The sequence below is a fragment of the Rhamphochromis sp. 'chilingali' genome, assembly GCF_963969265.1.
Source record: "Rhamphochromis sp. 'chilingali' genome assembly, chromosome: 5".
Lineage (NCBI taxonomy): Eukaryota > Metazoa > Chordata > Actinopteri > Cichliformes > Cichlidae > Rhamphochromis > Rhamphochromis sp. 'chilingali'.
Genome location: NC_137932.1, coordinates 17,085,198 through 17,106,386, shown reverse-complemented (window position 1 = coordinate 17,106,386; position 21,189 = coordinate 17,085,198). Strand labels below are relative to the sequence as shown.

The 21,189-nt window shown below is 39.8% G+C and overlaps 1 protein-coding gene across 1 annotated transcript; it reads right to left on the bottom strand.

The window, feature by feature from the left end:
- Positions 1 to 423: 423 nt before the first annotated feature.
- On the bottom strand, positions 424 to 19,286 carry LOC308397095 (hepatic sodium/bile acid cotransporter-like; the record flags this gene model as incomplete). Its single annotated transcript, XM_080882815.1, has 7 exons — positions 424 to 476; positions 2,037 to 2,236; positions 2,343 to 2,517; positions 16,608 to 16,816; positions 16,902 to 17,014; positions 17,540 to 17,626; positions 19,098 to 19,286. 7 exons carry the CDS (start codon positions 19,284 to 19,286, stop codon positions 424 to 426), a joined length of 1,026 nt encoding a protein of 341 aa, XP_080738941.1.
- Between the last annotated feature and the right edge of the window lie 1,903 nt (positions 19,287 to 21,189).

The following is a 21,189-nucleotide window of genomic DNA, read 5'->3' as shown; positions in this document are numbered from 1 at the left end:
TAGTGGACAAGAGCTTGAAAAAACATAAATGTACATAATGAATTTATTTTCAGTGGAAACTTGTAATTGTATGATGTAGGAAAAAGATAGACTCATCAGATTTTTCAAAAATGTATTTAAAACTGGATTTTGGCTTCATTAGTGCTTTATAACTGAAGTTACTAATACATTTACAGGGTTCAGATAATGATACTGTTTTATAATCAAGAAATACAGTTGCACATTTTTCTATTTGTTCATTAAGCTGTAAGTAAGCTATTTTTGGTTACTTCATCTGGAGCCCCTTTGGTGAAACCGTTCACGCTAATAATAATAATAATAATAATAATAATAATAATAATAATAATGGATTGGATTTATATAGCACTTTTCAAGGCACCCAAAGCGCTTTACAATAGAGACATATATGAGTGGTAATTGACATCACACATCAGACTCTTTCAGATCCTCTCCAGTGGCAGCAGCCTGGTAAGTTTCTGTGGGTCAGACAAGCAGATGTATTAACACAAACCAAGATTTGGCACAAAAGTTGCTCAACCTGTGGTTAAATGTGAAATCCTAAGGTCTGGTTATTCATCTGTCTAAACAAAACACAATCACAAAGTTATTCTTTGCTTTGTTTTGGTGCTGTTTTGACATTTTTTTTGTGTGTAGAATGGAAAGCAAGAACAGGCAGCAGAGACTCTTAGCCAGAAACCTTTTTGTGGGCTCATTGGTGCTTGCCTTTTGTTACGACTCAGGTCATAATTTCGTGTATTGTTTTCGCTCATCCACACCTGATGGTGGAATTGCTCATTTTCTCTGCCTCTTTTTTCCTGCTGCTTCAACCACAGACTGTGTGTTTAGTAATGTACTATGTGTTCAAGTTCCTGTGTCTAGAATAACTAGGTAAACTAGGTTTTCCTAGTTTCCAACCCAACCAATCGTGGCAGATAGCTGCCGCTCCCTAAGCCTGCTGAAGGTTTCCTCCTATTAAACTAGAGTTTTTCCTTTCCACTGTGGCCAAGTGTTGCTCATAGGAGGGTGGTTTGATTGTTGGGGGTTTCTCTGTATTATTATAAAAACCTAGAATGTAATACCTTAATACATTTATATTATATATAATATACTAAGTGCCTTGAGGCATCTACTGTTATGATTTGGCTCTATATAAATCAAATTGGATTGAAATCAAATTGAACTGAATTTAAACTATTGAGAGTGCCAGATGTTAATAATAATTACTAATGCTTAAATGCAGAATGCCATAAATTTGCATTTAACTGTCTCATACCTGTAACTGAGGCTCAAGTGTGCATTTATTGTGTGTTCGTCTCAGGTCATAGTGGTGCAGTGGTTAGCACTGTTGCCACATAGTAGGGCTTTTGTTCTTGTAGAGGCAGATATGAGGCACATAATGCTTTCGGTGATCAATGAGACCACTCAAATGACTAACAATCAAAGCAAATACATTATTAATAATGAAATTATATAGAATAAATTACACTATATCTAATGTAGCACCTTTTTAAAAGGTCAGTTTGGGTACCAGTACATGAGAGTATAATATTGTCAATAGTGGTTCTCCATAACCTACAACATGAAAGGGTACAACAGGAGTACCTTAGAAGGCATCGCCCCTTTTACAAGCCCATAAAGGTACAATAAAGTACTTTGGGGAGAATATATCTGTATTATTTATTGTTTTGCTCTATACTTTGTGTAGTGTAAAAAGTACTGTTTCTTCAAACACAAAATTTAAAAAATGTTTAATTTAAAATATTTTAAATTTAGCAACTGGAGTAATGCAAACACTCCAATCTGAGATGCTGCAACCTGGATGTAGTTCAGTGAATTAACCCAAACTTTGTTCTAGCATTGCCCACTTCAGATGTCCACAACATCCACACCCACACTTGATCAAGTCACAGTTGAATTTTTGTGAAATAACGACCAGCCATACATCTGTAGATACTTGTTTTTTTTTTTTTTTTTTATCTTGCGTGATAAAAGGCCTGTGTTAAAATGTAACATCTGAATCCTGCTGTCACTCTTACCTTTCTCTTTTCTCTTGAACCTTTGGTAGCACCTAAACAGCATGATGATCATCGCCGCCTCCAACAACTGAGACACCAAGTAGACTGTTGGGAATAGATACAGAGGACCCACCACTTCGTCAGGGAAAGCTATCTTCAATATGGTGGTGCACAGCGGGACATTCTGACAGCCTGTTTCCATGGAAACGGTTCTCCGCTCCCTGAAGGCATATGGAAGGATATATGTGTGTGTGTGTGTGTATGTATATATATATATATATATATATATACATATCCATTGATGATTGAATTAAACAAATAACCTACCTGTGGATGAGTCTGAAGATTGAAGAGAACACGTATCCAAAGCAGTAGCCCATCAAAGGCATGAGACCAGCGATGGCCAAGAGCGAAGGAGACATCATAGTCAGGATGATATGTCCGCTTCCAATAGCAATTAAGCTCAAGGTCCCCACAAGTATAATCAGCATTATAATCATGCCTACCTAAGAACAACAAGACAGGACATAAATCAGTGTTTGACTTCTCTTCTTCTTTTGTGTTGCTCAAAAGAATTTGAGTATAGGATCAATTAAATTACACTTCTGGGATATTGATCTGGTCAGTTAAGTAGAGAGGGGGTTGTTAATCAGTTTTAGTGGCTTGGATGTTGATGAAATCAACAACAGGTGTGCCAGAGATGCAAAAACAAGACAATGTTCAAAACCAGAATAGTTTCACAGGTGGAGGCCGTTGAGATTTTACCCTCCTCATCATTTCTGATTGATTTAAATTTAATTCAACTCAACTTAACTCAGCTTATTTATAGCTCCAAATCACAACAACAGTTGCTTCAAGACACTTTATATTGTAAGGTAAAACCCTACAATAATACAGAGAAAACCCCAACAATGATATGACCCCCTATGACCAATCACTTTGGTGATAGATGAAGTAAAAATGCCCTTTTAAAAGGAAGAAACCTCTGGCAAAACCAGGCTCAGAGAGGGACGGCCATCTGCCGTGTCCAGCTGTGTGTGAGAGGAGGAAAACAGGACAAAGACACACTGTGGAAGAGAGCCAGAGAGTAATTATTAAATGCAGACTGGTGTATAAACACATAATGAGTTTAAAAGGTGAGTGAAGAAGAAACTCATTGCATCAGGGGAAGCCTCAGCAGCTTAGACCTATTGAAGCATAACTAAGGGAGGATTCAGGGTCACCTGATCCAGCCCTAACTATATGCTTTAGCAAAAAGGAAAGTTTTAAGTCTAATCTTAAAAGTAGGGATAGTGTCTATCTCCTGAATCCAAACTGGATGCTCGTTCCACAGAAGAGAGGCCTGAAAACTGCAGGCTCTGTCTCCCATTTTACTTTTAAATACCTTAGGAACCACAAATAAACCTGCAGTCTGAGAGTGAAGTGCTCTACTAAGGTGATAGAGGTGATATTAAGCTGATGTTGTTAGACACCATAACAGCTGAGAAGATCGTTGAAGCCCATCATGGACACTTATCGCACTCACTGCACCTGTAAAGCCACCAGCATTTTGGAGGACGTCACACACCCCTCACTACACTCTTCATCTTGCTGCCTTCTGGCAAGAGGTACTGGAGCATTCAAGCCCTCACTGCCAGACTGCGAAACAGTAACTTCCCCCAAGCTGTCAGACTCCTAAACAGTTAGTGACTGGACTGACACACACACATGCACACCTTCATACACATCACTACCGAGCACTTATAGGCAGAATCTCTCTCTCACACACACGCACACCTTCATACACCACGTTACTTTTTGCACAATACTCAGTCTTTTTCACATTTCTTTTGCACTGTTGTGTCTGTATCGTACTGTTCTGTCAGGTACAGTCACTGTCAGGTACTGTCAGGTTCTATGTAGTCCTGTGTTGATTGTCTGTTATATGTCATATGTAACACCATGGTCTTGGAGAAACGTTGTCTCATTTCACTCTTTACTGTACCACTGCACATGGTTGGAATGACAATAAAGCAAATTTGACTTGACTTGATTTCTAAGATTTTTAGTGCCCAGAACAATAAACTCAGTTTTATCTGAATTTAGAAGCAGAAAATGACAGGTCATCCAGGTCTAGATAAAGTTGGGTGTTATCTGTCCAGTGAAAATGAATGCTATGTCTTTAATGTTATTGTCTGTATAATGTAAACACAACTGGTCGTAGGACAGAACCCTGCACTGCGGTCCAGCAGGACAAGCACAAAAGTGAGTCCACTGTCAGAGGCCATAAGAAGGTCATTTGTTACCTTCATTAATGGCTTTTCAGTACTGTAATGAGCTCTGAAACCTGACTGAACTCTTCTAATAAACATTTTTTTTCTACAGATAAGAAAATAGCTGTTTTACAACTACTCTTTGAAGAAGTTTTGAAAGAAAAGGAAGGTTCGACAGTGGCCTATAACTTGATAAGACAGCTGGGTCAAGTGTTTGGAGGCCTGTGGTATGCAACCAGTTAATAGGCCCTGTCAAGGAGAGCTGGACAGGGCCTTAGAAGGTTCTTAACCCACCAACAGGACAGGTAACTCCTTTGTGCAAAAAGGAACAGGATGAGCACTGTCAGAGCCCTAAAAAATTCTGTGAATGTCTCTTTCATAAGGGTGGCCTGAGGGCCAGACGTCCTCTAGTGGACCCTGTCCCTGACAGTGTGGAGGGTCTGGAGAAGCCATGGCAAACAGTATGCTGCCTGTAATATTTTTTAGTATGGTGGGTCAGTGATGGTCTGCGGAAGCATATCAAAGTGACGCACAGAACTCTACAGGCTAGGCAACAGCTCTCTGACTGCCGTTAGGTATCATTAGGAATTATTTGAGTTTAGAGAAAGATGTTTAGACTTGTCTGAAGACAAAGTTATTCAGTTTCTCTGTGTGTCAAGTTAAGAAAAAAAAATCAGCAAATTCTAGAATTTGTAGGATGATGTAATCTACAGGTTTTCCGTTTTGTTTGGGGTTTTTTTGTTAAACAAATATTTAAAATATGAGTCATTGAAGTCTTTATTTGCCATTCCTGTACCAACTGAATAATCAACACTGTTAATCAGTTTTAGTGATCTGTCTGACCTTCATTCTCCTGTCAGTATGCACAAACCTTCGTGAACTTCTTCGAGTACTGTGGCCTGTAGGTCTTGATGATGATGCCGATGCTACACGGGACAAGGATCAAGACCAACGATAACATAATTTCACCATAAGGGACAGCGTTCTGCACGCTGGGGAAACCCTGGCAGTAGATGTAGAGCAGGAGAGGCATCATACCCAGAGCCAACACTGTAGAGCAGGAAGTCATCACGATGCTGGAGAAGACAAGGATGAGACAAATACGTTGCTTTACTCTGAGCTATGGAAACTAGCCTTTCTGAATTAAAAATGACATCTGATTCTCACAGACTTCATGATTTCCATATTCCTCGTATTTTACTGACCCCATTAACCCTTCTCATAACTGCACAACGCTAAATGTCCTTGTCAACCTGATGTTCAAACAATTTACTAGAGATATTCCTGCTTCCTGGAATATTCCACTGACATGCTGGACATCAGATAGAGATATGCCAAAATCTAACTGAACTGTCTGAATTGTGCTTGTCTTGGTGTTATATTTGAAAACTGCACAGGCAGACACAGTGTGAGAAAGTTCGCAAACACAATCGAGTGGTATAACTGTTGTAAAGTTTTCTGCCTGAGCATTAATCACTTCAAATGACATTTTTAGCATCTTTTTGCTCATTATAAATGTATTCAACTACATAATTTCCCATGTGTACCTGAGGTTCATGTCCCCCTGTATAGCCAGAGCCATGGAGTTGGAGAAAATTCCTCCAGGACAGCAGCCACATACCAGAACAACCACACCTGTTATATCACTCAACTGGAACCCCTGTAACACAAAATCCCAATAACCTCTTGCAGGATGCTGTAAATAACAGTAACAATGTCTAATAGTCTAAAATACAATGTCTGGTGTCAATTATATACTGGTACATCAACACAAATTCAATTATACTGGGCAACTTTTGTCATGTGCCTTGGGAGTGTCTGGGAGGTGTTCCTCTTTGTTAGAGGAGTTCCAGATTTCCGTCCTCTGGGGTGGAGTTTCCAGCACCTCACCTGCTCCTCGTTTCAATGGCAATCAGTAAGTAGGGTTCTTAAACCAGCACTGCCTACCACTCTCCACCAGTTTGTCCAGCTACTGTTGTGGTAACTCTGACTCCTTGTGATCAAGTTCATGCTCGTCTGTCCCAGGTTTAACATTGCCTTACTGTTCTCAGTTCTATCAGATTAATCTCCTGCCGTGTGACTCTTCAGCGCTTGTCCTGTTCGGTTCTACTACATCAGTCAGTCTACAAACCATGGGGTTCACACTCACCACGCTCCTTGCCCTGCCTTCCTGACTGTCGTGGCTCGCTTGGATTTTCCTCCCTCTGGACCTCCTGGAAACCATACCGTCTCCTCTCACGTGCCCACCTGCCATGAATCTGCCTGATTGCCAGTTTGCCTGAGCTGAGTTGAGTAACACTTGGCAGTACAGCTCCGTTAACCTCTGTTTCCCATGTGAATTTCTAGTCTGTTCTAACTACGTTTACTTGTATATAAATCCCTGGACCCATCCCTATTTCCTGATCTGTTCCCCTGAGTCTGGCAGTGAGGTGTGGAGTGAAAGTGAGCGTGAGTGCTGAAGAGGATTGTGAAACTGGAGAGTCTGTGTTTTTTGAACCCGTTTCCCTTCCATCCCTGGATCCCTCAAAATCTCAGTCCCATGCACTGTAAATAGTTTCACTTGGTGTGATTGTTAATAAACTTGTGACTTTTATTCTAAATTCATCTGGTCTGCACCTGAGTCTGTTCCACTCATTTTCCTCACATAAAAAAATCTGTTTTTGGTTCTTCTTTTTGGTTAACTCAGTGTAATTTTCACATTTTTTATTATGAATCCCTGTAAAAAGATTTTTGTGGGGAACACAAATCATAAATCACTGTCTGTATTTGTAAATTTGTAACTTTGTAAAGACAAATGTGTATTATTTATACTGCATGTTAGTAATCTTATTTAACTTTACATAAATACCAACCTTAACTAAGCAAAAGGCTGTAAGAGGCATGATCCCATACTGGGCCATAGCTGCAATAGCCAACCCCTTAGGTTTCATGATGTAATTCTGTAAACAGAAGAAGTTAGCAAAATTGATCATAAATTTACCAAACATGTATCATGCCACTGTGTTTATATTAACATGAACACGGCGGCATGTCTTCCCCTTCTCTCTCTGCCCCCACTTTCCTGTCCCTTCTTCACTGAGTCTATCCAATAAAGCAGAAAAAGGCCAAATGAAATATATATATTTTTTAAAAACTAAGATTACTATAAAAAAGTGCATTTTAATTGAAAAGGGTAAACTTTCATATATTCTGTATTTATTACAATAGATAATGTTCAGAAATCCAGTATCTCAAAATATTTCTATATTTTATTCCAGTTTGAGTAAATTACTCAAACCATGAATTCTTTGTTCCATCCAACCATCCACTTCTTTTCTGCTGCTTATCCAGGTTCAGGTCATGGGGCAGCAGTCGGAGCAAAGAAGCATAGTCTAGCCTCACCCTGGCCACCTCTTCCTGCTCATTTGGGGGACACTGAGCCATTACAAAGGCAGCTGAGAGATATAATCTCTCCACTGAGTCCTGGGTCTGCCACAGACCCTCATCCCAAAACGAACATGCCCTAAATACCTCACCTAGAAAGCATCCATGAGGCATCCTTGTCAGATACCCAAAACATCACAACTAGCTCCTTTCGATGTGTGGGACCAGCGCTGCTACTCCAAGTCCCTTTTGATTGGCTGAGCGCCTTACCCTGTCACTAAAGGAAAACTCAATCACCCATTTGTATCCTTGACCTCATTCTTTTTGAGTCATTACCCATAGCTTGTGACCATAAGTGAGGGTTAAACAAAGATTAACTAGTAAATTTACAGCTTCACTTTTATGCTTAGCACAGAATGTGTCAACCTGAAGAGAGAGGTATCCGTGAGGCCAAGTTAGACTACAAGAGAAAGACCGAAGAACACCTAGACAGCAACAAAGGCAAACAGGTGTGGATGGTATTCAGCACCTTACCAATTAAAGGAATAACTTCGGAGCTGTGAGAGGATTGCCTCCAGGGTACGACCCCAGTAACCCTGCCCTGGGTAGGGTAGAGTGGACCCCTGTATCGAGTATAAGGGTATACTTGATACAGGGTTTGTCTGAACAAAAACAGAATCAAATCGACTTTATCAATTGTAAACGGTATAACTTTATGGTCTTTACTTTACAATATAAAGTGCCCTGAGGCAACAGTTGTTGTGATTTGGCACTATAAAATAAAATTGAATTGAAAATCCAAATTCAGCTGACTACCAGGAGACTTTAGAGGACTTTGAGCTTCCATCTGTTGACAATCTTTATGGAGATGTAGAGTTCTTTTTCTAACAGGACTTATTACCTGCACACAGAAATAAAACTGATAATTTTTATGATGACCATTTTATTAGGCTACTTTGCTTGGCTGGTCATCCAACTCTCTTGGGTGAATCCTACATAGAATCTATGGGGTATCGTCAAGAGGAAGAGAAAAAAAAACAAAGCAAAATTACAGGTGAGCTAAGGTCCATTATCAAATCATCATAGCACCTCAGGAGTGCCACGATGCACTAATTAATGGAAGACCCAAGCAGAGTGTATAAATCAAGAACTGTTCCAGAAGTTGTAAATAATTTAATGACTGCTCTTAGGTGATGGTATAATATTTTGAGACACTGGATTTGTGATTAGTATGCCTCCCTTTGTAGGTTTTCTAGGCATGCCCACCTAGAAATCACTGGAGAAATTATCTACAACAGGTAAAATAAGCATTTCTAAGTAAATATATTTCTAAAGGTGCTACTGACATGAAATTCTCATCAGATGCTAACAACCCATCCAATCCACACATGCAAAGAAATCAAACCATAGATGTCCATTAATTAAGTTATGTATAGTAATGAGAAATGACACAGGGAAAAATTATTAATATTTCGTACAGAAGTCTTTGTTGGTGATGACAGCTTCTGTACGGAGAAACTAGTCGTGTGGATTGGTCAGGTGTGATTTTGGCCATTCTTCCACATAAAAGGTTCTATGAACTCTGAGCTCCAGCTCTTACCACAGATTTTCAGTTGGATTCAAACCAGGTGACTTGTTGGGCCAGTCTAGTTTCAGAGAAAGAAACTCAGTTTCCTTCGATCTGTGTTTAGGATCACTGTCTTGCTGAAACGTCCATCCTTCATCGTTCATCATCCTGGTAGATGGCAGCAGATTGTTATCAAGAATGTCTCGGTACATTTTTCCATTCATCTTCAATTATACGAAGATTGCTAGTATCATATGCTGAAAAACAATCTCACTCCATGATGTTCCCACCTTCAAACCTCACTGTCGGTATGCTGATTTTGGGGTAATGTGCAGTGCCTTTTGACCTCAAACATGGTTTTGGTCTCACCTGACCAGACTACATTCCCCCAATATTTCACATGCATGTCTAAATGCTTTTTAGCAAGCTTTAAACATGCTTTAACATGCTTTCTCTTCAGTAATGGAGTCTTGTGTGCTGAGGTATGTATGGTGTGCATACAAACCATGGCAGTTGAGTGTTTTTACTTGTTTTCTTTGAAACACTTGTGCCTCCTCTGATGGTTCTTCTCACTCGTCTGTCTGGTAGCACCTGGTCATGTGCAGTTTATGGTGAAATTATGTTCTTTCCACTTCCAAATTATGGCCCCAACAGTGCTACACTGCAATCTTCAGTAGTTTAGACATTTATCTGTAACTAATGCCATCACTATGATTTGCAACAATAAGGCTGCGAAGGTCTTGAGAAATCTTGTTGGTTTTACCCTTCATCTGATGCTTTTTGTGTGGTAATGAGACACCTTTTTATAGGCAATCATTTGGGACTAAACCAGGTGAAATAGATTTGCATTAAGCGGCAGGATTGCTTTCTATTTACTGATTTCAGTTAGCTACTTTTTTCCCTGCGTCATTTCTCATGAATGGATCAAATGGTTTGCTACCAACATCTGGTGAGAATTTCACATCAACTATATTTACTTAGAAAAAATGGTGATGTTCATTACGTATTTTATCCATTATATTTCAACATGCTCAGCAATTCCTTGCAGGAACTGGAATGTGTTGTCAGGCATAAGGACATCATCGAAAACCCTGCTTACGTGTAATTTTTTCAAGCTTTGTCACAATGCTTTTCTGCATATAGACAAACCACACATACATTCGCATTCACTGCTGATCTTGGTCACCTTGATCTTAGACACCTCCATGGTGCATCCAAGTGAAACCATGGTGATGATGATTATGATTGTAAACATTACTGTAATGACATTGCCAATCACTGGGTCCACAGCAGGACGGTAAAATGAGGTGGTGTTTGCAACCGTCACATTGCGCCACAAATCTTGATGAGGTGTCAGGTTTGCTGTGTTGTTCATGGTGCCTTCAAATCAGAACAAACATGAGGTTCTGAGCTGTGAGTGAAAAAACAAAAGTGGAGATGAAGGAGGAAAGAGAGCAGAGTAAGAGTTAAACAGAATACCAGCATCTTTGTTTGTTTACATTCTGTTTTGTCCTTAAACTTTGTGAAGAAAACTTCTCTAGCAGGAAGTTCACACTCTGTCTTATTGAGGTATCCTTATGATACAGATTCTGAGCTGTGGTAAGATAATTTTCAGATGCAGTTTGAGCTGTACTTAAGTAATAGAACTAAAGAAGCCAATAAATTGCTAAAATAAATGCAGAAAATTCATGTATATGTACTTTTGTTTGTTATGCTTGGTTTAATGTTCTGTTAAAGCTGTCATATGTTACAGCACTGTAGTAAAGACTATTCAATACAGAGAATGATTTCACTTTAATTTGTCCAATAATAAAAGAAATAAAGCCGCTTTAAAATCTCTGTGCGCAAGAGTGTCACACCTGAATGCCTTCTAAGAACTTTGTGTTCAAATTGATGGAGTTTAAAGTTTAACAGCTGACACTTTGGGAATGAAACAACAACTGTAACAGTACACTCTGGAATACTTAAAACATATCTCAGCATTGGTCTTCTACCTTTTCCTCGGGACCTGTGTTGACTGAAGCAGAAAGCCTGTGTTAATAAACAAGGTTGATAACTGGAGGTTGTAAGGAAAGCACTTTGTAATACGACTCACAACTAAGGGGGAAATTCCTGTAATTAAATGAAATTCCAATGTGTTACATTTAAAATTATAATGTAATTGCACTTAAATACTTAAATGTAGGCAGACCAGAATAAAGGGTTTATGTTTTTACATGAACAAGGAAATAATAATACTGTAAGTAAACTTAAGTCGTGCATAAGTAATTTGAAGTATTCTCTAATTTCATGGTAATTTTGCAGAAAACCAAACAATATTTTCCTATCTTACTCTGAAAATATGTTGTATTTTCCAGGGTGTTGGTCATATTATGAAATGCATAATTTGACCTTTTACATCATTTTTTTTACATCTGTATTTAATACTCACTACACTGATGTGCATGAGATTGAGGACTGTTTTCCCTTACCAAAGTTTAAGAAAAACTTAATACCAACAAAATTTGCAGGCTTATGACCTTATAATGATGGAGCCAAGTCTAATTTAATTTGTTTGTTTTTTTTACAATCACTGTTCACAAAGGAGGGTCTCCTTTCCTGTAAGAAACCAGCAATGTTACTCTGCTCCATTATACAGCCCACATCTCGAAAATTCTAACGCATTTACAAGTTGAAACAACAACTGTAAGATGGAGGGATTTTCCACAAAATTAACAAGACATTATGCAATACTTAAAATTACTTACAGTATAGTTTGTCTCCTATCCTTGAGACTACCCAGAATTTAGACACCACTTAAAATTAATTGCACTACAAGAACTTTGCCAGCTTTGAAAATCACAGTTACATGTGCTGCAAACTGTCAAAATTTGAAATGCCTCCAAGTTCTTTTGGAACGTCTTTCAAGACATATATGGTGCTGTAAACTCAGATTTTGCTTCCCAATGTAAAGATAAGATTACCAGATAAGATAACCTTTGTTAGTCCCATTTGTTAGAAGACGACTACATGATAGATTATGTAAGGTTGGCTGTGTCAAAATGATCATGCGGAACAAGCTGATGTTTCAGTAAAAGTAATTTTAGGAATGGCGCAGAGTTAATTTAAGCTAGAAACAGAACATGTCCTGCAGGAATTTAATTCAAGTGATTTAAAAGTTCACTTTCTTCTCCATTTCTAACATACATACATACGGTGCAAATACACTGAATCTTTTCTTGACTTTTAACACTTGGGTACAACATGTTTAACTAACTAATTAAGTAATTAACTAAACAATGCATATTCCTCACTGGAAGCTACTTCAATCTGGTTAACCTGTGCACTACTGAGAAACAACACGCAGCATTTAATTGTTTCAAATTGCGCACTCCTTTGTCCACATGCTGTGTGCACACAAATTGCTTTCACAAGACTGCACGTGTGTTTTCTACTTATTTTGTGCTGTATGAAAAAAAAAACTACAGCCCACCAATGCTTCATAAAAAAGTCAAGACTGACTTCTGGAGTTTGCTGCAGGTGAGAATTGCACACCTAAACCTAATAGCTATTCTGCAGAAAGCAGAAAAAATGAAAAAACTCACGATGATTTTCAAGAAATAAACAGTTGACAGATATGTTTACAGGTGTATTCAATGCTTGGTTTACCTTTTAGGTCAGATTCTTCCTTTGCTCTGCTCTCGTCTCTTTGTCATAAAATAAACTCCTTTTGTGTTGCCACTCCTTTTATATGATTCAAATGACACATGGAGGCCTCTGGTTGTCCACAGGTGCCATCTAGTGCACAGCTGACTTCAGCACCTACAGAGGAGACCATCCTCCTCCAAATAAAACTAAAATAAAATAGAATATTATAATACTATAGCACTACAAGACACTTTATTTTAGTTTTTAAATAATGTCTCCTCTATTTAGAAGTAATATTTTCATCTCAGAACATATATGTTGTTCCGACCACAAGTAATCTACATATTGTGTTTGGTATCTGTACAGCTGGAGTGGTTTGTGTGTGTGCTGTACTTGGATATTATATGTGAAGTCATGAGTGGAAATCACGATCAATTGAAAGCTCCCGAAAGACCAGAGCGGCTTGTTGTTGGTGGTGTTCGAGTCCATGTACTTACCCCCAAACCTCTCATTTTTGTCTGTTTCTTCTTTTTTTATTTGTCTCAGAGATAAATTAAATGTATGATTCAAGGAGTAAATCAGGCCTTCAAAGCCTTCAAGCCCAATTTTGTCACCACTATTTACTGTGTTTTTATTAATAAATTGTGACATTCTCTGCAAAATGTCATATATACATATATATCAGCTTTTGTTTGTTTTTTATTTATATACAAAATTGTGACAAATATCTTGTATGTTGCTGGTCCATCCCATCCATTCATCTTCTTCCACTTCTCCGGGACCAGGTTGCGGGGGCAGCAGCCGCTGGAAAGCCCAGACCTCCCTCTCCCCAGCCACCTTCCAGCTTGTCCGGCAGAACAAGGCGTTCTCAGGCCAGCTGAGAGATATAATCTCCTCCCGGTGGGACATGCCTGGAACACCGCACCCAGGAGGCATCCTTCTCAGATGCCCAAACCACCTCAACTGGTGCCTTTTGATGTGGAAGAGTTGCTGCTCTACTCTGAGCCCCTCCCTGATGGCTGAACTTCTCGCCCTATCTCTAAGGCTAGCAAAGGCTGCTATGGTCAGTCTGGACAGTGAATGGCCTACCCAGCAGATACTGTCTGAAGTGGGAAGTGAATGCCACAACTGCTAGAACCTCTCGCCTGGTCGTGCAGTAGTTTTGTTCGGTAGCTGACAGCCACCTGCTCCAATAAGTCAGGGTCTGCTCTTCGCCCCCTTGCACTTGGAAAAGGATTGCTCCGATCCAACAATCTTTGGCATCAGTGTCGAGGAACAAGTCACCCTGGTCCAGAGGGTAACCCAGGACAGGGGCTGCTGTACTGCCGCTGTGACGGTCCGCTGTGCAGGCCATTCCATCACTTGTTGAATTTTCTGGGAATCTGTGGAAATACCTCCAGCAGAGATGATTTGGCCCAGATAGGCAACCTGCTCCCGGAACAGGCAGCATTTAGATGGCTTCAGTTTTAGGTTGGCTCCACGCAATATGATGAACGCTTGCTCGAGCCGATCCAGGATCTGGGTGCTAACCTGACCCAGGACAATGATGTCATCAAGGTACATTAAACACGTCTCCCATTGCAGCCCAGCCAGGACTCTGTCCATAAGCCTTTGGAATGTGGCCGGTGCATTGCATAGCCTAAAAGGCATCACATTCCACTAGAACAATCCCTTACGGGTACAAAATGCAGCTGCTTTTTGTACCCGTAAAGGTATCTTATCTTATCTTTTCAGGCTCTGGAGCCCATCTCTACCTGCCAGTATCCTGATGTCAGGTCTAGTGTACTGAAGTACTTGGCAGTAGAAAGCGTGTCAAGGGTATCCTGGATGTGTGGTGGGGGTCAAGCGTCTTTAAGAGTTCGCTCATTTAGTGGTCTATAGACCACACACAGTTGGGGACTCTGATCTTTCTTTTTCACCATCACAATTGGAACAGCCCAGCTGCTATTGCTAGGCTGAGCTGACCCAGCCTCTAGGCTCTGCTGTACTTGCTGGTTGGCCACTATTTGTTGCCATCCTGCATGGCGAGTGTTTAACTGGTGAACCTGGTGTGGTCAAGATGTCATGCTGGACGACACTGATGCGACCAAGGTCATTTGGGCCAGTGGAGAAGACATCACCATAGTACCTCAGCAGGCCTGCCAGTCCGCAATGGGCAACGTGTGTGAAACCGGGGCTGCTCTCAGTAAACTGTGGTTTTATAGGGACATTGCAGGTACAGTTCATGGTGGTGAATGGCTGGCTGCATGAGGGGGATGTAATAATCCAAGAAAGGTGATCATGTGTGCCATGCTGTCCCACTGTAAGTGGTGTAGATGTAATATTTCCAGGGCCTTCACAATCTGAGTACTGAAACTGCTTAAACTCGCTACACACTGCATTCTGCTTTGCTACTGGGGTTAAGAAAGGGTTGGTGTGAGTTGAAAGTGGCGGGGTGAGATGCCATGCAGCTTCAAATCCTGTCATATTGGCTGCTGCTACGCTTGCCATTGACGTTAGTTCCATGCCTGTGATGAAGGGGTTGCCACTACAGATCTTATTGTTTCTGTCATTAGCACGGTCCATATTAACTTTGCCACTTCATGGGCATTCTGACAAAAATGGGTTGCTAATGTTATTGAAGTGTATTACCTTGTCGTCCCCTTCAGCATCGCCCGGCGCCCCCATTCTCTCTGCTGTCTGAGAAAAAATAAAGTTTGCTCCCCTTCTCTCTTGGCACTTTGCAGAGTTTAATCCTGGAAAAGAGCCCCTAGTGTTGCCTCACCAGGTCCGTGGCCCCAAACTGTAGTAAGAAGACCTCTGGCTGTTACTTCGGGTTCCGTGACTGGCTCGTAGCCGGTAACAAGCTTACTGCACAGGTCAACTTTGCTATTGAAGAGACAGAAGGAGGCATAGGAAAACTGCTTCACCGGAACTTTATTTTCTTCCAAGGCGTAAACACCGTGTACAGTGGGCTCCAACAATTTACTCAGAACGAGCATCGCACACACCTCGGGCTGCTGTGGGAGTTGTTATATTTTTTAATGCCTTTACTTTCTGTTTCTTCCGTAGATACTCGTGATCCCCTTGTTTTCCTCTCTCCCTCACTCAGACACACACCTCCAGGAGCAGTCCCACACATCCTTCCACAGCCTTCATTAAAGGGCTATACCTGTAACATGAGGAACCCTGCTCGACAACGCCAAATTGTTATGGAAATTTTAACAATGACCTGCAACAAACCAGGTGAGCGTTTTGAAATAGTTTAATAACATATTGCAATATGGAGAGAAACATCCCAGCCAAAACACTAGGATCATCTCTGAATTGTGGCCACCGCCCTTACATCTTATATACCCTATCACAGACACTCTTACACAAAGAACATTGAACAGAAAATCATATATCTCTATACCTTCAGCCAAGCTCATCCTTGCCCCTCTCCCACTGTAAGAAAAGTTGCGACCACCCGTCACCTCCCTAAGAGCATGATGTCTGGAGATCTTCAAGGGGTTTTTAAATGTTGCTCACATGCTGTGTGCACATAAATTGCAAATGTCTGTTTCTGTTGAAGTAAACAAAAACACAAACACACTACAAACACAGCACAGCAAAGCTTCATTAAAGTGTTAAGACTGATGTCTGGAGTGTGCTGAAGGTGAGGTTTTCTGTTGTCTTTTGTTTTTTGTTAAACAATATAACAAATATCAGTTATTAAAGTCATTATTTGTCATCCCTGCACCAACTGATTAATCAACACTGTTAATCAGTTCTAGTGATCTGTCTGACCTTCATTCTCTTCACAAACCTTTGTGACCCTCTTTGAATACTGCGGCCTGTAGGTGTTGATGAGGATGCCGATGCCACACGGGACAAGGGTCAAGACCAACGATAAGATGATTTGAACATACGGGACAGCGTTCCGCACGCTGGGGAAACCCTTGCAGTAGATGTAGAGCAGGAGAGGCATCATACCCATAGCCAACAACATGGAGCAGGAAGTCATCACGATGCTGAAGGGAAAGACAAGGGTTATGATCACCTCAAATTACATTTTTAATATAAATGTATTACAAGAATATAACTTCCCATGTGTACCTGAGGTTGATGTCCCCCTTTAGTGCCAGAGTCAATGTGTTGGAGAACTGTCCTCCAGGACAGCAGCCACAGACCAGAACACTCACAGCTGTTATATCACTCAACTGGAACCCCTGTAACACAAAATCACAATAACCTCTTACAGGGTGCCAGTAACAAGGTTTAACAGTGATACAAGTGCTGATCTGGTGTCAGTTATATTCTGGTACAGCAACACAAATTCAATTATATTGGGCCACTATGTATTATAGGGTGAAGAACGAGAGTACTAAATGACACTGGAAAGAGAAATCAGATTTCCCTCATATTAGCTTCTCTTCATTGGTTCCCTGTTAAATTCAGAATTGAATTTAAAATGATTTTCCTCACATAAAAAAATCATGAATAATCAGGCCCCTTTATATCATAAAGATCTTTATTACCCAAAATGAGAGCTCTTGTGAAGTATGCCGACAGCATGGAAAAAGAAAATGCTTTTTTTTTTTTTTTTAAATTGATTTATTTTAATATTAATCTTCTTTCTGGTTAAGTCAGTTTGTATAGTTTTCTCATTTTTATTATGAATCTCTTCAAAGATTTTGTGGGGAACTAACTTTATATGAAGTATTATTTCTAATCTTATTTAACATAATACCAACCTTAGCCAAGCAAAAGGCTGTAAGAGGCATGATCACATACTGGGACACAACTGCAATAGCCACCCCCTTAGGTTTCATGAGGTGATACTGGAAACAGAAGAAGGTAGAAAACTGATCAGAAATAATATCACTGGATATATAAACACACTTCAAAACGTTAAAAAGTTCATTTCAATTCAAAAAGGTAAACTTTCAGTTTTCTGTATTCATAGCAATAAGTATTATTCCAAAATCCTGTATCTGTAAATATTTGAAGATTTTATTCCAGTTTGAGTAAAAATAATCAGTCCTTCCTTCCTTCCTTCCTTCCTTCCTTCCTTCCTTCCTTCCTTCCTTCCATTTCCTGATGCTTATCCAGGTTCAGGTCATGGGGCAGCAGTCGGAGCAGAGAAGTATAGTCTTGCCTCACTCTTGCCACCTATTCCGGCTCACTCAGGTGACACCTTGCCATTTCAAAGGCAGTATTGAATAAGTATTGAACACTTTACCAATTTGCTAAGTGAATATATTTCTAAAGGTGGTACTGACATCATTTCAAAGGCAGATGTCACTAACAACCCATCCAATCCACACAAAGAAATTTAAACCAGGCATATCCATAACTAACAGAGTTTCCTTGGATCTGTGTTTGGGACGTCCACCCTTGTTTTATCGTCATCATCCTGGTAGATGACAGCAGATTTTCATCAACAATGTCCCGGTACATTTTTCCATTCATCCTTCCTTCAATTATATGAAGCATGCCAATGCCATGTGCTGAAAAATACCCCCACTCCATGATGTTCCCACCTTCAAACTTCACTGTCGGTATGGTGATTTTAGGGTAATGTGCAGTGCCTTTTGACCTCCAAACATGGTGTGCATTACGGCATCCAAAGAGTTCTGTTTTGGTCTGACCAAATTATATTCCCCCGGTATTTCACAGATGTGTCTAAATTTTGTTCAGCAAACTTTGAACATGTTTCAAAATGCTTTCTGTTCAGCAATGGAGTCTTGCTTCATGAGCATGCTTACAGACTATGGCGTTTTAATGCATTACGTATTGTTTTCTTTGAAACAATCGTACCTGCTGATTCCAGGTCTTTCTGTCCTTGACTCTTGGACTTGAACTCTTCTGATGTTTCTTTTCTCTCGTCTGTCTGGTAGCACCTGGTCATGTCCATTTTATGGTGAAATTGTGTTCTTTCCACTTCCAAATTATGGCCCCAATAGTGCTACACTGGAACCTTCGCTAGTTTAGACATTTATCTGTAACTAATGCCATCACTATGTTTTGGAACAACAAGGCTGCGAAGGTCTTGAGAAATCTTGTTGGTTTTACCCTTCATCTTATGTTTCTTGTGTGACACCTTGGTAATGAGACACCTTTTTATAGGCTTGGGACTGAAACTGCTGAAATTAGTTTGCATTAAGCGGCAGGATTGCTTTCTATTTACTGATTTCAGCTGGCGTAATGACTTTCCACAGCTTTTAGCAATTTTTTCAAGCTTTGTCACAATGCTTTTTTGCATATACACAAACCACATATACATTTGAATTCACTGCTGATCTTGGTCACCTTGATCTTAGACACCTCCATGGTGCATCCAAGTGAAACCATGTTGATGATGATTATGATTATAACCACTGCTGAAATGGCATCATTAAGAGCAGAGTCTACAGCAGGACGGTAAACCCAGGTGGTGTTTCCAACTGTCACATTGCGCCACAAATCTTGATGAGAGGTCAGGTTTGCTGTGTTGTTCATGGTGCCTTCAAATCAGAAGAAACAAGAGGTTCTGAGCTGTGAGTGAAAAACCACAAGTGGAGAAGAACAACAGAGAGCAGAGTAAGAGTTAAGTAGAATACCAGCATCTTTGTTTGTTTACATTCTGTGCTCAGATTAAGTCAGTCCTTAAACTTAGTGAAGAAAACTTCTCTAGCAGGAAGTTCACACTCTGTCTTATTGAGATATCCTTACGATATAGATTCTGAGCTGTGGTAAGATAATTTTCAGATGCAGTTTGTTAAGCTGTATTTAAGTAATAGAACCTAAAGAAGCCAATAAATTGCTGAAATAAATGCAGAAAATTCATGTATATGTACTTTTGTTTGTTATGCTTGGTTTAATGTTCTGTCAAAGCTGGCATATGTTACAGCACTGTAGTAAAGACTATTCAATACAGAGAATGATTTCACTTTAATTTGTCCAAAAATAAAAAAAATTAATAAAACCACTTTAAAATCTCTGTGCGCTCTCTGTAAGAGTGTCACACCTGAATGCCCTCTAAGAACTTTGTGTTCAAATTGATCGAGTTTAAAGTTTAACAGCTGACACTTTGGGGATGAAACAATAACTGCAACAGTACACTCTGGACTACTTAAAACACATCTCATACTAGGATTAACTGGTTTCTGAAGCACTGGTCTTCTGCCTTTCTCTCAGGACCTGTGTTGTGTTTTGCCGTGATCATTTTTCTTACTCAAACACCCCGTTTTACATCAGCATGCACAGAGACTGAAGCAGGAAGCCCGTGTTAATAAACAAGATTGATACAGTAATTAGGGGTTTTATGGATAGCACTTTATAATACGGCTCGAAACTAAGGGGGAAATTCCTGTAATTAAATGAAATTCCAATGTGTTACATTTAAAATTATAATGTAATTGCACTTAAATACTTAAACGTAGGCAGACCAGAATAAAGGGTTTATGTTTTTACATGAACAAGGAAATAATAATACTGTAAGTAAACTTAAGTTGTGCATAAGTAATTTGAAGTATTCTCTAATTTCATGGTAATTTTGCAGAAAAACAAACAATATTTTCCTATCTTACTCTAAAAATATGTTGTATTTTCAATATGGCATTGGCCATATTATAAAATGGATTACTTTTGCCTTTTTACATCTTTATTTAATATTCATTACATTGATATGCATGTGATAAGGACTCCTTTAAGGGCTCGCAAAATCGCTAGCCCGACGTCCCGGGGCTAGCGATTTTTCCAGTCGGGCTGCCAAAATCTATCTCTGCCCTGCCCGTCGGGTTATCATAGGAAGGAAAAATATATGTCAATGCTTTTGCATTCTTTCAGAAATGTAGCTGGGTAATTATGTCATTGGAATCGGTGAGCCACTGTCAATATGTGACATATTGAGATCGCATTTGAATTTGCACTAGTTTTTTGCTTTCACTTTGCAATCGCGCGAACTGTGTATAGAGAGCGACAGCACTGATCTGTGAGTGACGATAATTTGCGCACCAATTCCTCCGACATTGTCTTATCAATCATTAGCTTACTATGCAAACATGACAAGTGAAATCTCCCGCAGAAAGCTTAAACATGTGAGAGGTTGATCGTGCAGAGAATCGCTGAGCGTTATGTGAGTGCATGTGTAAAAGCAGCAGGATATATATTTTAGTCCTGCTGAGCCAAATAAGACAGGTCAGGGTGAAGAAGTGACCACAAAACAGAAAAGTTATGACAAATCAGACTATAAGGCAAAAAGAAAGTGCAGCTTTATGGTTTCTGTGACTGCAATATGACAAGCTAAATAACCAGGGCTGCACATAAGTGGTCCGCAGGTGCGCATTCGCTGTCAAAATAAAAAACGCGCACAAGATAAGAAGTTGCAATGCGTGTTTGTGTGCATAAGATTTTCAGGAGG